This window comes from Ranitomeya variabilis, chromosome 5 (assembly GCF_051348905.1).
Source record: "Ranitomeya variabilis isolate aRanVar5 chromosome 5, aRanVar5.hap1, whole genome shotgun sequence".
NCBI classification, from domain to species: Eukaryota; Metazoa; Chordata; class Amphibia; order Anura; family Dendrobatidae; genus Ranitomeya; species Ranitomeya variabilis.
The window spans coordinates 285547559-285564786 of NC_135236.1; the positions used below are offsets into that span (position 1 = coordinate 285547559).

Consider the following 17228-nt stretch of genomic DNA (forward strand, 5'->3'; position numbering starts at 1 on the left):
CCGCTAGCCCTAGAACAACAAGGCTTGGCCCGAGCACACACATCACAAGACTGCACAAAAACACGCACATCTCGAGACAGAGATGGCCACCAGAAGGATCTAGCCACCAAATCCCTGGTACCAAAAATTCCAGGATGACCCGCCAGCGTAGAAGAATGAACCTCCGAGATGACTCTACTGGTCCAATCATCAGGAACAAACAGTCTACCAGGTGGACAGCGATCAGGTCTATCCGCCTGAAACTCTTGCAAAGCACGTCGCAGATCTGGGGAAATAGCGGATAATATCACCCCATCCTTAAGGATACCTGTAGGTTCCGAATCACCAGGGGAATCAGGCTCAAAACTCCTAGAAAGGGCATCTGCCTTCACATTCTTAGAACCTGGTAGATATGAGACCACAAAATTAAACCGAGAGAAAAACAACGACCAGCGCGCCTGTCTAGGATTCAGGCGCCTGGCAGACTCAAGATAAATCAGATTCTTGTGATCAGTCAAAACCACCACCTGATGTCTAGCACCCTCAAGCCAATGACGCCACTCCTCAAATGCCCACTTCATGGCCAAAAGCTCCCGATTACCGACATCATAATTTCTTTCGGCGGCAGAAAATTTTCGAGAAAAGAACGCACAAGGTCTCATCACTGAGCAATCGGAACTTTTCTGCGACAAAACCGCCCCCGCTCCGATCTCGGAAGCATCGACCTCAACCTGAAAGGGGAGAGAGACATCAGGCTGGCGCAACACAGGGGCAGACGAAAAGCGGCGCTTAAGTTCCCGAAAGGCCTCCACAGCGGCAGAGGACCAATTGGCAACATCAGCACCCTTCTTAGTCAAATCCGTAAGAGGCTTAGCAACACCAGAAAAAACAGTTATAAATCGACGATAAAAATTAGCAAAGCCCAAGAACTTCTGAAGACCCTTTAGAGAAGTAGGCTGCGTCCAGTCACAAATAGCCCGAACCTTGACAGGGTCCATCTCAACAGAAGAAGGGGAAAAAATGTACCCCAAAAAGGAAATCTTTTGAACCCCAAAAACACACTTAGAACCCTTTACACACAGAGAATTCTCCCGCAAGACCTGAAAAACCCTCCTGACCTGCTGAACATGAGACTCCCAGTCCTCAGAAAAAATCAAAATATCGTCCAAATACACAATCATAAATTTATCCAGATATTCACGGAAAATATCATGCATAAAGGACTGAAAAACTGAAGGTGCATTAGAAAGGCCGAAAGGCATTACTAAATACTCAAAGTGGCCCTCAGGCGTATTAAATGCGGTTTTCCACTCATCCCCTTGCTTAATTCGCACCAAATTATACGCCCCACGGAGATCAATCTTGGAGAACCACTTAGCCCCCCTTATGCGAGCAAACAAATCAGTAAGCAGCGGCAACGGATACTGATATTTGACAGTAATTTTATTCAGGAGTCGATAATCAATACAAGGCCTCAGCGAGCCATCCTTTTTAGAGACAAAGAAAAACCCAGCTCCTAAAGGTGATGAAGAAGGACGAATGTCCCTTTTCCAGGGACTCCTTAACATACTCTCGCATGGCAGCATGCTCAGGTACAGATAGGTTAAACAAACGACCCTTTGGAAATTTACTGCCTGGAATCAGATCTATGGCGCAATCACACTCTCTGTGGGGAGGGAGAGAACCAATTTTAGGCTCTTCAAAAATATCCCCAAAATCCGACAAAAATGCCGGAACCTCAGAGGGAATAGATGACGAGATAGAAACCAAAGGTATGTCCCCATGAGCCCCCCGACATCCCCAGCTTAACACAGACATAGTTTTCCAGTCCAGTACTGGGTTATGAGATTGCAACCATGGTAATCCAAGCACTAACACATCATGTAAATTATGCAACACGAGGAAGCGAATCATCTCCTGATGGTCTGGAGTCATACGCATAGTCACTTGCGTCCAGAACTGTGGTCTATTACAAGCCAGAGGTGTAGAATCAATACCCTTCAGAGGTATAGGAACTTCCAGAGGCTCCAAATCAAACCCACAGCGCCTGGCGAAGGACCAATCCATGAGACTCAGAGCGGCGCCAGAGTCCACATAGGCATCCACGGTAATAACTGATAATGAACAAATCAGAGTTACAGACAGAAGAAATTTAGACTGTAAAGTGCCAATAGAAACAGACTTGTCAACCTTCCTAGTACGTTTAGAGCATGCTGATATAACATGCGCGGAATCACCACAGTAGAAGCACAAGCCATTTTTGCGCCTATAATTCTGCCGCTCGCTTCTTGACAGAATTCTGTCACATTGCATTTTCTCTGGCGTCCCTTCAGAAGATACCGCCAAATGGTGCACGGGTTTGCGCTCCCGCAAACGCCGATCAATCTGAATCGCCATTGTGATGGACTCATTCAGACCTGTGGGCGTAGGAAACCCCACCATGACATCCTTAACGGCATCAGAAAGGCCTTCTCTGAAAATTGCCGCTAGGGCACACTCATTCCACTGAGTAAGCACAGACCATTTACGAAATTTTTGGCAGTATATCTCAGCTTCATCTTGCCCTTGAGACAGGGCTATTAAAGCTTTTTCAGCTTGAATCTCCAAATTAGGTTCCTCATACAGCAACCCTAAAGCCAGAAAAAACGCATCCACATTGAGCAACGCAGGATCCCCTGGTGTCCATGAAAATGCCCAATTTTGAGGGTCACCTCGCAGCAAAGAAATCACAATCTTAACCTGCTGAACAGGATCTCCAGAGGAGTGAGGTCTGAGAGAAAGGAATAATTTACAATTACATTTGAAATTCAGAAACCGAGATCTATCTCCGGAAAATACCTCTGGTGTAGGAATCTTAGGTTCAGAAATAGGAGTACGTATAACATAATCTTGTAAATTCTGAACCTTCGTAGCAAGATTATTTAAACCTGCAGCCAAACTCTGAGAGTCCATCCTTAAACCGGAGAGATCAGAGCCATTCAAGGATTAGAAGGAGAGAAAGGCAAGGCTGTAAATAGAGCAGAAATACAACTGAGCCAACTAAGTAGCAAACATGTGAGGGAAAAAAAAAAAAATCTACAGACTTCTTTTACTCTCCTTTCTTCTGCCAATAACTTTAACAGTGGCCGGTCATACTGTCATGATTCCCCAATGGCATGGGAACATCAGAAACACAAAATAACAGACTAGCCCTCGGGTGATGGAAACTCAAGCTGACCGTGACCTAAATCTACCACACAACTAACAGTAGCCAGGAAGCATTCCTACGGCTGCCTAGATGCCATGCGCCAGCCGGAGAACTAACTACGCCTGGAAGAGGAAGGAACAGACCTGGCTTACCTCTAGTGAAATTCCCCAAAGATGATAGTAGCCCCCACATATATTAACGGTGAGTTCAGAGGAAAAGACATACACAGTATGAAGGTAGATTTAGCAAAGCGAGGTCCACTTACTAGATAGAGGAAGGATACAAAAGAGGACTTCACGGTCAGCTGAAAAACCCTTTCAAAAACCCATCCTGAAATTACTTTAAGACTCCTGTGTCAACTCATGACACAGGAGTGGCAATTTCAGTCCACAAGAGCTTCCAGTAACAGGAAATGACAAACTGTAAACTGGACAAAAAATACAAAACAAAAAGGACAAGAGTCCACTTAGCTGATCAGCAGACTGGTGTAGCAGGAACATGCAACTGAAAGACTCAGGTTACAATGATGACCGGCAAGGAAGTGACTGGAGAGCAAGGCTAAATAGGGAACTCCCAAAACTGATGGAAGCAGGTGAGCTGAGGCAGAAAAGAACACACAAGTCTCCAGTACCACCAGCCACCACTAGGGGAGCCCAAAAAGCGGATCACAACAGGCACCCTCACGGGGTAGTGCATACGGTTCTTTCTCTATACTTGCCCCATATAGTGCTGCACAAATGTTATGGCCCCACAAGATGCTCCATACAGATACTTGCCCCATATAGTGCTGCACAAACGTTGATTATGGCCCCATACAGACACTCGCCCCATACAGTGCTGCACAAACGTTATGGCCCCATATGATGCTCCATACAGACACTTGCCCCATTTGCTGTTGCTGCGATAAAAAAAAAATCACATATCTCTCCGTCGCTCAGGCCCCCGCACTTTCAATATTCACCTGACTTCGTTCCGGCACCGCTCTATCTTCAGTGTCTTCTGTACTGACGTTCAGGCAGAGGGTTCGCACTAACCACGTCATCGTGCCGTCTGACCTGAGCATCACTGCAAAAGATGCTGAAGACGGAGCGGCACCGAAACGAGGAGCAGGTGAATATCGTGCAGCGCTCCCCCTCCCCACTATACTCACCTGCTCCTGGCGCAGTCCCTGCAGGTCCCTGGCTTCCCTGGCGCCGGCAGCTTCTGCCTGTACTGAGCGGTCACATGGTACTGCTCATTACAGTAATGAATATGCGGCTCCACCCCTATGGAAGGTGGAGCCGCATATTAATTCTAGTAATGAGCAGTACCATGTGACCGCTCAGTACAGGAAGAAGCTGCCGGCGCCGGGGAAGCCAAGGGACCTGCAGGGACTGCGCCAGGAGCAGGTGAGTATAATTAGACAGCCCCTGCTCCCCCTCCCCTGCCGACCCCTGGGTATGACTTGAGTATAAGCCGAGAGGGGGACTTTCAGCCCCCAAAAATGGGCTGAAAATCTCGGCTTATACTCGAGTATATACGGGTTTATATATTATTATTATATATATATTTTTTTTAAATTTGCCAATAGAATACTTGGGCACTTTATGATTAATGGAGTATGTGCATTGTCCCAATTTTTTCATTCTTGCTTTGCAGTTCGAATATGTGGCCCAGCACCTGGTGTTCGCTAACTGCATCCCTCTGATCCTGAAATTCTTCAACCAGAACATTATGTCCTTCATCTGTGCCAAGAACAGGTGGGTGCGGCGGCCGCTGCATGATATTTTATTTTCTCACACAACAAAATTGAAGTAACAAGTGTTTTGCCTATAAGGGGTAATGGTACATGGGTTAGTGTGAGTATTGTTTGGGTTATTGTACCGGATGTTTCCTGGAAAACATGTTCATAAACGACTTATACATACTGTAGTTCTGTACATTACTAATACATTTCTGTGGCCAGGAGCACTGATCCACTGGGAGCCGCTCCATTCTGCATTCGGGCAGCTTGTCTTCTGGGTCTCTGCTTTGCACAGGATTTGTCTCCCATGTCGGCATGTGACCGGCGCAGTGGTTGGGTATGGCCCTTTATAGCATAGTCACAGCTGATGGCCAGTGTTTGTTTCCGGGTGACAATTGAGATCACAACTCTAAATGAATGTGTTAATTGGGGGTTAAAGTAAAAGCACCCCAGTACCCATCATCAGCCACTGAGCAATGTCCCGGGCGGCTGTATTCGGCTCATACATCTCTCCGTTCACACCACTGCCCGTGCAGTTTTCAACTGATCTCATATTGAGATAGGTCATCAGTGGTTAAAAGGGCTGTTCCATTTCAATAAACGAATGTCCCCTGCTGCAGATTGTTGTAAAGGGACAGACCGTGCTGTACTCTCCTTCCCCAGGTCCACTGGCAAGTGTCTGCAGCAGCTCAGAGTGTCTAACATTGGCTGCGGTGCAGACATCATGTCAACAACGCAGAAGCCAATCTGAGTGCTCCACCTCTCTGAAGGAGGTGTTCAGTTTACACTGGCAGAGCCATTCAGAGTACTAATTGGCTGCTGCGCTGTCGATGTTACATCAGCCAAACAGTGGAGCAGCGGCAAAGACTTACCGGTGGACCCCCTGCGGGTGAGTACAGCACGGTTTGTTTCTTTTAGAAGAATCTGCAACTGAGGACATTAATTTACTGAAACGCCTTTTGAGTCCTGAGCAACCCAATTACAGAGATTGACTGTAGACTTTCATACCCAACCTGGACACTCTATATGACTGCAGACTTGTGAATTCTCACCGTGCACACTGTCAGGATTCTCAGTTGCCAATTCCAGGAGCAGGCGGCAGGGGCGGACACTGACATCTTGGGGCCCCTGTGCAATAAATATGTCTGGCCCCCTTTCTTTTTTGCAGTGACACAACAAATGTATAAATATATACAGTTGAAACCAGAAATGTACATACACTATATAAAAAGACACGCATGCATGTTTTTCTCAATAGCACTAGTACATGCTGACCTCCTCGAGACGTGCACGACTGTCACAGAGAAAGCGCCGGGCAGGAATCTGAGGAAGGGTGCTGACATTTTCTACTACAAGCACAGGAGCTGCAGGATCGCTCTCTACCCACCACGCTGCCTTTGATGAGGGCAATATGGCCATGAGCCCCTCGGAGCCTCAGGCTCCGACTCTGTCTTGCCAGACTCCCCTCATTAACAGCCTTGCAAGGGCCCACTCCACCTCCGGGCCCTGCCGCACTGGCTATATGTCTGCCCCTGGCGGGCGGTCATGTTACCTCAAGTATGATATGTATACTGCCAGCCACATTCCGACTAGATGTACACAGCCTCGCTCAATACAAGTGAATTAAGCGAGTCCGCACATGTCTGATCAGAAATATGCATATCCTCTTACTTGTGGTAAAAACACTGCCGGCACTGGAGAGTTCTGACAGTGCGTGATGTGAGGATTCACAAGTCTGCAGCCACATAGAGTGAAGATAAATAAAACATAACTTTTTTAATAATTCTACTATGAGATATGCCAGATATGCCACCATTAAAAAGGAAAGGCAAGTTGTTCAGTCCAGGATATTGTGTCTTTTCTCTGGGTCTGAAGGTCTGTCCTCCCTATTAATAAAAGGTTCAAGTGTAACTGATTAGCTTAACCCTGCTATGTGGAAATCAAAATCAATGGACACCGCAAATATCCCTTTGTGATGAATTCATAGGACAATGTCTAGCAAATCCTATTAATTTGAAGGTGGTCTATCTATTATAGTGTACTGACAGTGGTCAGAATGAGGCCACCTTACCAAGAAAAGGACATGCACATCAAATATCTATCATGCATATTAGTCCTATATGGTGTGAATCGAGACAGAATGGAACAAATGAGGCTAAACTGGAAATCGCTCACCCATTCTGAAGTCCTTTTTTCAGGTTGGGATAAACTCTGTGCCTTGCTTGGTCCCCTGGGCAACAAATTCATGGGGTGTAGATTAACCCTATAGGTCCCTAAAATGGCTCCAACTGGATCTAACCACAAATACTCCCGCCCTGACAAGGGTAGTCCACAACTGGCCCTATAGTGGAGGTCCTGCACTGTCCCTTCTTGGATGTCCAGACTCGTTTTGTCCAAGCGACTCCTCAGGGGAGTAACTTGTATTCAGGCATAAGGTTACTAAGGTACTAGTTGCATAAAAGACACGGGTCCCTCCAATCTCTGTCCTGTTCTGCAGAGCCAAACATCTTTATGGTAAAAAATGCTAAGTACACACCTAGATGAATTCCCTAAATAAAGCCACTTTGTATTTTTCCTGTTCTGGCACCTCAGGGGCTCTTGAAGTAGGTTCTTCCCTTTCAAACTCTGCCGCATGCACAAACAGTAGTGTCTGACCACATATGGGATATTCCACATTCAGTAGGGAGACATTTGATATAGAAATGGTGGTTTCCGTTTTCTTCTATTACCCTTTGTTAAAATGATAAATTTGAGGCTAAAACAGTGGAGCAAACAACATCATTTTTCATTTCCGCCATTCAGTGTTATAAAATTCTATTAGGGACTTGTGGGTCCAATAAGCCCAAAACACCTCTAGATGGATTCTCTGAGCAGTGTAGTTTCCAGAGTGGCATCACTTTGTAAGTTTTTTTTTCTGTCCTGGCACCTTGAGGGCACTGCAGGTAACACCGGCAAACTATTTCAGACAAATTTAACCTCCACAAGCCAAATAACTTTACTTGACCCCTTAACGACCGCCATTTTAAAACTGCGATCGGTAATGAGCCTATAGCACCCCCCAGAGTTTGAAAATCTCTGGAGTCTCCGCTACGAGGGATAGCTGAGACCCTGGAGAACATGATCTGGGCCTGATTTTCTAGTTCTCGCTCACATAAAAAGAAAAAAAGGTGCCTGCTATTAAAAACTTTTCTCTCTCTCTCTTCTGACATGGTATACATGGCAGAGGAAAGAGAAACTATGTCCCCAGTTCCCCGTCCACCCTTCCCGGTACCTCCGCTATTCCCCGGCCCTTCACCTCCTCTTCATGAAAACAAAAATGGCCTGTATGTGCACAGTATGCTCTCCAAGATCTGCCAGCTGACACTTTGCAACCGCAGGTATTTTTCCTATTTGTTCCTTTTGATCACTGTGATAGATCCTATCACAGTGATCAAAAGCCAATTTATTTTATAACTTTTATTTCCTTCATTCTTTGTCATTGGGGTTAGGGTTTTTTCAAAAGTAAAAAAAAAAATGTGACTACTAGAGTTGAGCGCAAGTCCTCACTACTCGAGTTTGCATCTGGTGACTCGGGTATGCACCGAATATTGCGGGTGTTCGAGTGACATGCTTCAGTCACCTCTCCATGTTTCGCAGCTGGGAGACAGACACCCAAAAAGAACATATTGGAATTGCCCATGTATGACAGGCAATCCCCACATGTGTTTTTTTGGCTAACGCCCGCAAAACATGCGGGGCGGAGACTCTAGCATGTCACTCAGGCGCCCGCGATACTCTGCATACCCGAGCACCCAATGCAAACTCGAGTAGCAAACACTTGCTCTCAACACTGATGACATATTCAATATGACGACCTAATGTTATCAAATCCTGTGTGTAGTACCTTTTGGGTTTAAAATCCTCACTATACCCCTGGATAAAATCCTGGAGGGATGTAGTTTCCAAAATGGGGACCGTTGTGGGGGGTTTCTGCTGTTCGGGTACCTTAGGGGCCCTGCAAATGTGACATGTCGCCCACAATCTATTTGAGCCCATTAATGTTTGAAAATTAAAAATTACTCCTTTCGTTCTGTGCCCTGCTGTTTCTCCCAACAGAACTTTTTGACTACATGTGGGGTATCACCGCACTCGTAAAAAAGTGGGTAACAAACTGGGGGTCGTGTTATCCCTTGCAGAAGTGAGAAATTTGAGGCTAAACAAGATTTTCTTTACATTTTTTTTTTTTTTTTTTACATTTTTCATTCCACTTTGAATTACCGTAATTTAATTGAAAAAATTTCCCAACGACTGTTTTAAAGAAGTATTTGACTTGTGCGTTTTTTAAATGGTATCTCTTTTGGGAAGTTTCCAGTATATCTGCCCCTTAAAGTCCACTGCCAGTGGGTCATGGCACCCGCAAAAGATAAACGTAAAATCTTCACTAAATTATGATGCTCCTTCTCATCTGAATTTTGCACTGTGCCTCAAAAGTAGTTCCTGATTACATGTAGAGTATTGGCGCACTCAGGAAAAAAATGGACCTCTCATTTTGTTGTACAATTTCTCCTATTAGCCCTTATAAAAATAAAAAAGTGGGGCTAAAACAACATTTAGCTGTAAAAATGTAATTTTCCAGGTCGTCCCTTATGACAGCACCACAAGGAGGTTGCTCTTCATATCCTTGATAGGGACAGGAACAGGAACACAGAAGAGGTTAAATAGCCCCTCCCCACCTCCACCCTTCAGTGTTTTTCCTGTCCCTATCAGGGACAGACGCAGGAGAGAGTTCTCCAGAAGATTTACCTGATATCGGTGTCAGGTCTTGGAGCAGACGCTCCTGACTGCGGTCCCATCCTCCTGTTAGGGGGCTCTGGCCGTGAGGGTCTTGCGGAGAAGACTCCTTAAAAAGTTGCTGGAGACCGACGGAGGTACCTCCGCAACAAGGTTGAGCTGTGTGCTCCCAGGGCCTGTCTCACCCCCTCACAAAGGGGCTCTGAGACAGCGGCTGCGGCTGCGGTGTCTGGCGCTCCCTCAGGCTCCACGTGCGGCTGGTGCTGGCGTCGTTCCCCGGACTTCCGGTCCGGCGCCCGGTCAGTGTCAACTTCCGGGGGGCGTGGCCGGATTCCTGGGGTCGGCGGCGCCGAAGCATTTCCGTATACGCCGGAAAGCCTGTGGGGGAAAGCAGTGACCGGAACAGAATGGCGGCCGGATGGTGCGCCAGAATCCAGGTCCCAGGCTGATCGGCGTGCGTTCCGGAGGACGCATGCGCAGTACAGCTGGGCACCTGGAATTACCGTGGAAGCCGGCAGCTGAGCTCGGAAGGAGGACGAATCAGATGTCTTGAAGCAGGGTAAGACTGACTACTTAATGACAGACATCTGACAGCACACTTGACTCAGTAGAATGGAAGGTGCTAGTCGTCCAGTCGTCCAATCCTTAGAGCTGCCCACGGACCATGTGAGTAGTACGTGGTATGGGAGACATTACATTACCTTAGATCCGTAGCTACAGGGGTCTCCCTTACATTTACAGGATAAGGACGTCCCTGAAAGGCCGGCGGTAAAGAAAAGGACCAGATGTCCGTTATGCACCGTCAAGCTCCCAGATGGTTATAAAAAGAAGTTATGCGAAAAATGCATCGCTAAACTTCTAAAGGATGAGCAGGCTTCGTTACTAGATAATATAAAGACCATGATTCGAGACGAAGTCCAAGCTACGGTATCTACAATGGTGCCACCCCAGTCTCCACGGTCTCCACGACCTAAAAGGCCCAGATGGGACATGGATCTAAGTTCCGAGGAAGGAGAGGTCTCTGGGTATTCCGATCCAGGCTCAGAGGAACAGGGTCCGTCGGCGGTATCACCAAAAGAACGGAAAAGATACCGGTTTTCATCCGAAAATACGGACATACTGCTCAAAGCAGTTAGAAGCACCATGAAGATAGAGGACTCGTCTGAACCACTATCTGTTCAAGACGAGATGTTCGGAGGCCTAAGAACTCGCAGAAATAGAGTTTTTCCGGTCAATAACCACATTACAGCAATGATAATGGAAGAGTGGGAAGACGTGGGGAAAAAACTAGTAGTCCCGAGACACTTCAAGTACCGTCTTCCCTTCGATCCAGAAGAAACTAAAATCTGGGAATCAGTTCCAAAGATTGATATTCCTGTGGCTAAGGTCACAAAGAAAACGGCTATCCCCTTCGAGGACTCATCAGGATTAAAGGATTCGATGGATAAGAGGTCAGAAGATCTTCTCAAAAAAGCCTGGGAGTCATCGGCCGCCATTATGAAAACAAACATAGCGGCTACCTCTGTTGCAAGATCTATGAGTCTTTGGGTAGACGAGTTGGAGAGTCATATTACAGACAGAACCCCAAGAGAGGAGATCCTAAAATCTTTCAGTGCTGAAAATGGCGACTGATTTTATGGCGGACGCTTCCGCGGAATCGGTACGTTTTGCTGCCAGGAACAATGCACTGTCAAACGCAGCAAGAAGAGCCTTATGGCTGAGATCATGGTCGGGAGATACCCAATCCAAAAACAAGCTGTGTTCGATTCCATTTTCAGGATCTCACGTGTTCGGTCCAGTTCTTGACGAGCTACTCGAGAAGGCGTCCGATAAGAAAAAAGGCTTCCCTGAAGAGAAGCCAAAGAAGACACAATTTTTTCGTAGAACTCGCTCTCACCCAAGACAGAACTACAGAGGAAAAGGGAAGTCCGGCAGATAGAGCTACCCTAAAGGGGGCAGAGGAAGAGGTTCCTTTCGGGACCAGTCATCAGGACCCAGCAAACAATGACGCCAACAATATAGGAGGAAGACTACAATACTTCCTGGAGGGATGGCAGAACATTACTCAGAATCAGTGGATTCTGCAGACAGTGGCACAGGGGTACAGGATAGAGTTTACTCATCTACCCCCCAAGAGATTCTGTTTGACTCACACGGAGTCATCAGCAGTACATCAAAGACTGCTAACGGACATACAGGAACTCTTAGAGTTACACGTCATAATACCGGTACCCCATCATCAGCACTTCCAGGGGCATTACTCCAGTCTGTTCTCCATAAGAAAACCGAGCGGAGAATACCGCACAATAATAAACCTAAAACCATTAAACAAATGGGTGGCGTACAAACGCTTCAAGATGGAATCTCTCAAGTCAATCGTACCGTTAATAAAAAAGAATTCGGTAATGTGCACGCTAGACCTCAAACATGCGTACTATCATGTTCCCATCCACCCATCACATCAAAAATTCCTCAGATTTGCAATAAGAAGTCGCAAGGGGATTCTGCATTTCCAGTTTCAATGTCTACCTTTCGGTCTCTCCTCTGCCCCAAGAATATTCACAAAGCTCATGACAGAGATCATGGCCCACTTGAGGGAAAAAGAAATTCTCATTACACCCTACCTGGACGATCTGTTGCTGGTAGCAAATTCATCCCAACAGATGGAAGAATCCTTAAGAGTTACCATGTCACTCCTGAAACATCTGGGGTGGGTAATAAATTTTAAAAAATCGAGTCTCGAACCAGAGACACAAAAAATATTTCTGGGTGTACTTCTAAATTCCGAGCTGGAATACTCCTTCCTACCAGACCAAAAACAACGGTCTATCAAAAAAGAATTTCAAACGATAAAAAAACGGAAATACATTTCCATCAGGAAGGCCATGAGGATCCTAGGACTAATGACCTCGTGCATTCCCAGCGTACAGTGGAGTCAGTTTCGCTCCAGAACGCTCCAAAAGGAAATTCTTTCGGTATGGAATGGAAAGGAAGACTCCTTAGACAACAGGATGCAGTTATCCAGCGAAGTAAAACAGTCCCTCTCATGGTGGATCGATATAAAAAACCTCAAAAGAGGGAAACCATGGAATATATCTCCATGTGTAAACATAACGACCGATGCAAGCTCAAAGGGCTGGGGAGCCCACATAGAAGGACGATACCTTCAGGGGACATGGCCGCCATCGGTACGCGACAGTTCCTCCAATTACAGGGAACTCAGAGCGGTCTGGGAAGCACTAAAGGGGTGCCAACACGAAGTGCAGGGACACCATATCCGAGTCTTCTCAGACAACTCGACCACGGTAGCCTTTCTCCTACATCAAGGAGGACCGAGGCACCGTCCACTTCAAGCGCTAGCAGAGACAATATTCTCCTGGGCAGAGGATACTGTGAAGTCCATCACAGCAGTTCATCTAAAAGGCTCGCAAAACCAAATAGCGGATTTTCTCAGCAGAGAGAAACTGCAACCGACAGAGTGGTCTCTAAACGGAGAAGTCTTTGCTCAGCTAATCCAACAATGGGGCACTCCGCAGGTAGATTTATTTGCCACAAAGGACAATACAAAAGCAAAAGAATTTTTCTCATTAAATCCAGGAGACAATCCAACTGCCATAGATGCCTTGGCTCAACATTGGAACATGGAACTGGCATACGCGTTCCCTCCCCTAGCTCTAGTTCCCAGAGTTCTGAGAAAAATTCAGGAAAGTCCAGCGGTAGTGATCCTAATAGTGCCATATTGGCCCAAGAGGAGCTGGTTTCCTCTGCTGAAGTGGATGGCGATAGAAGACCCAGTGCTACTACCGCTGAGGCGGGATCTTCTAACGCAAGGACCGCTGGTCCATCAAAATCTAAAAATGTTACAACTCTCAGCATGGATCTTGAGAGGGAAATCTTGAGATCAAAAGGACTGTCGGACTCGGTTATCTCAACCATGAAGAAAAGCAGGAAGCCGGTAACCTCGGCTATATACCAAAAAATTTGGAAGAAATTTTGTACTCATACCAATACTTCAATATCTGTTCTACAAGAACCAGATATCTCTCAAATCTTAAATTTTCTCCAAACAGGCTTTGATATGGGCTTGAGGCCTAGTACGCTAAAAGTACAAATCTCAGCGTTAAGTGCCTTTTATGACTATCCATTAGCAAACCATCCTTGGGTAATGAGATACATCAAAGCTACGCAACGTATCAGACCGACAATAAGAAGTTCAGTACCCTCATGGAACCTCACATTGGTACTTAATGAATTACGGAAGGCTCCTTACGAGCCGCTTGATCAGTCAGACCTAAAATCCGTAACATTCAAGACTGTCTTTCTGGTCGCAATAACGACAGCAAGGCGAATAGGCGAAATTCAAGCCTTGTCCATAACAGATCCATATTTAAAGATACAGGAAGACTGCATCATTCTAAGGTTGGATCCTTCGTTTCTTCCGAAAGTTGTGACGGACTTTCACAGAAGCCAGGAAATAATTTTGCCTACGTTCTGTCAGAACTTTAACAACGAAAAAGAACGTTCTCTCCATTCCCTGGATGTTAAGAGAACAGTTTTGCAGTATTTGAAACTTACAGACGGCTGGAGAATTGATCCAAATCTCTTTATACAGATGTCGGGGAAAAATAGAGGCAAAAAAGCCTCAAAAGCAACTCTAGCTAGATGGATCAAATCTACTATTTGCGCTGCGTATACTTCAGCCGGTGAATCCCCTCCAGAACATCTAAAAGCCCACTCTCTGAGAGCAATATCTGCTTCATGGGCAGAGAGCGCGGGTGCATCCATGGACCAAATTTGCCGGGCGGCAACTTGGTCTAGTTCAAATACCTTTTGTAGACATTACAAACTAGACGTTCTGTCAAAACAACAGACCGGCTTTGGGAGGAAGGTCCTCCAAGCTGTAATCCCGCCCTAAGTAGGAGTTATTTGGTATTTCTCCTTGTGGTGCTGTCATAAGGGACGACCTGGAAACTAGGAGTTAGACATACCGGTAACGGTATTTCCACGAGTCCATTATGACAGCACCTATTATTTACCCTCCCTTGAACTCCTGTCTGATGTGTGATATAAACATGTATAGAGAGGAAGTTCAATAAAATTGCGTTGTATCCATCCTGGTGTGGTACTTTGTAAAATCACTGAAGGGTGGAGGTGGGGAGGGGCTATTTAACCTCTTCTGTGTTCCTGTCCCTATCAAGGATATGAAGAGCAACCTCCTTGTGGTGCTGTCATAATGGACTCCTGGAAATACCGTTACCGGTATGTCTAACTCCTAGTATTCTTTCTTCACCGCCCAATGGTATAAATTTCTCTGAGGCACATGTATCAATATGATCATTGCACCCCTAGATGAATTCATTGAGAGGTGTAGTTTGTAAAATGATTTCACTTATGGGGGGTTTCTGCAGTTCTGGCACCTCAGGGACTCTGCCAATGTGACATGGCACCCTCAAACCATTCCAGCAAAATCTGAGCTGTGCTTCTTCGCTTCTGAGCTTTGCAGTGTGCCCCAAAAGTAGTTTTCAACCACATATGGGGTATCTTTGTAGGAGAAAATTGAGCCATGCAATTTGTTATGCGATTTTTCCTGTTACCCTTGGGAAAATGAAAAATTTGAGGCTAAAATTACTTTTGTGGAAAAATGTTTTACTGTTACCCCTTTTCGACTTGGTCCGTAATAATACGTTCCTGTGCCCTGGTACTTAATGACGCTGGACACATTAGTACGTCAACGCAAAGCTGATTCTGACAGCCCTGAACCGCTCCCAGCACTTTAACCCCCTAAATGCTGCGATCGAACTTGATGGCAGCATTTCGGTAGCCGTCAGAGGGATGATGGAGCAGCCCCCAGACGCAGGACGGCGGGGTACTCTAATCCGGGTCTATCTGTTCTGAGGATGTCACGGTGGCCCGACCCGGTCCGTGGTCCTGCTAAGGGGCGCCCAATAAAAGGTGTAGGGCGCAGTAAATAACGAGGACACAGGGTTGCAGTCTCTTTACCTCTTTACTAGGGTTGAGCGACCTTGACTTTTTTAGGGTCGAGTCATGTTTCACGAAACCCGACTGTTGGAAAAGTCGAGTCGGGCGAAACTGGCCGATTACTGTGCAAAGTCGAGGATCGGCCGGACACGAAACCCTATGCACGTCAATGGGGAATTTTTTTTTTTTTTATTTATTTATTTTTTTTTCCCCCTCTCCCCTCTCCCCTCTCCCCTCTCCCCTCTCCTCTCTCTCTCTCTCTCTCTCTCTCTCTCCCCCCCCCACCCCACAGAAAATTTCGTTTTACACATTCCAAATCGCTACTGCGCACAAGCGATAAAATGATGATAGGCGTGCACGCCCTAACCCCTATGTCATCACTCTGCCCACGCTCCTTCATTGGCTGTAAAAATGGCGCTAAACGCGTCATACGAAACGCAACTTTGGCGCCAAGATTGCGTATCGCATGGCCGACCCCACACAGGGATCGGGTCGGGTTTCATGAGACGCCGACTTTACCAAAAGTCGGCGACTTATGAAAATGAACGATCCGTTTCGCTCAACCCTACTCTTTACTGAAGGCTTCGGCATCCGCAATCCAGAGCACTTCTAACAGGGCTGGCTGAGACTGGCCGGTCCGAAGGCACATCCAGAGTTCCCTTTGCAGGTGGAAATCAGTGTCCTTCCTACCAGCGCCTGGGTGTTGTAGTACTTCCCTGCTGAGCACCACGGGATAGATATCACAACTGTCATGTATGTTTCTGTTCTTTCTCTCTGTCCCCCAGATGATATGGATAGGATGCTCCCGTATGACGGGGTAGGCCTGGAGTTATTTTATAGGGACCCTAGAGATGCCCCTCTCCCACAATTGCCTCCGTTGTCTTCATTAGGTGATTTAGGTGAGGCAGCCAACCTATAATTAACTGCCCTGCCGTTGGTTTGAAGTAATGCGTGGAGCCCAATACTTCCTCGGCGTTACGGCCACCGGCTACGCGCCTCAGTAGGATGTTGCCGATCTCGGGGCACGACTCCTACTGGTTCTATCGCCTTTGTGCTGTGATCTCGTTTCTCACTTCTCCACAATATACCTCGCTTTGTGTCCTTTCTTAAGATGCCGCCGCAATGAAGTGCAGGCGCGGCTCCGTAACGATCTGTCCTTTTCTCTAGGCCTCTGCCAGGATCCCACCCCTGACAGGGACCCCCCTGGATCTTCCCAAGCAACGCTCTTCTCTCACTAGATGTTACCTGAGCAAAACCCAGTCAGCTTCTCTCTAACTTCCTATCCAGCCGCCAGTTTTACCAGAGTGTAAGGAGTGGCCTAATACATAGAACCCTTTGCTCCCCCTGGTGGCCGGAGTGTGAAGTGTAATGTGTGACTGTGATACCTGGTCAGGTGAACTCCTTTAGTGCCATCAGACGTACCATCACTCCCCTTAGTGGCGGAGCGTCAGTACTGCAACGACCAGGACTCTGGGGCGCTGCAATGACAGCCCCTCTACCCTTGAAGGAGAGACTGCATCGTCAAGCGAGGTCCTGATCGTTGCCATGGTGACACAATGTCATCATGACAACATCCGGGTCACCAGAGCT

The 17228-nt window shown here is 46.7% G+C and overlaps 1 protein-coding gene across 2 annotated transcripts in view; it reads left to right on the top strand.

Moving 5' to 3' along the window:
* STRIP2 (striatin interacting protein 2) overlaps window positions 1-17228 on the top strand; it is a 121024-nt gene that overhangs the window by 80748 nt on the left and 23048 nt on the right. For both annotated transcript variants that reach the window (XM_077264411.1, XM_077264412.1), the window contains one exon: window positions 4805-4905. In XM_077264411.1, coding sequence (XP_077120526.1) covers window positions 4805-4905 — 101 coding nt within the window. The remainder of the gene's footprint in view (window positions 1-4804; window positions 4906-17228) is intronic.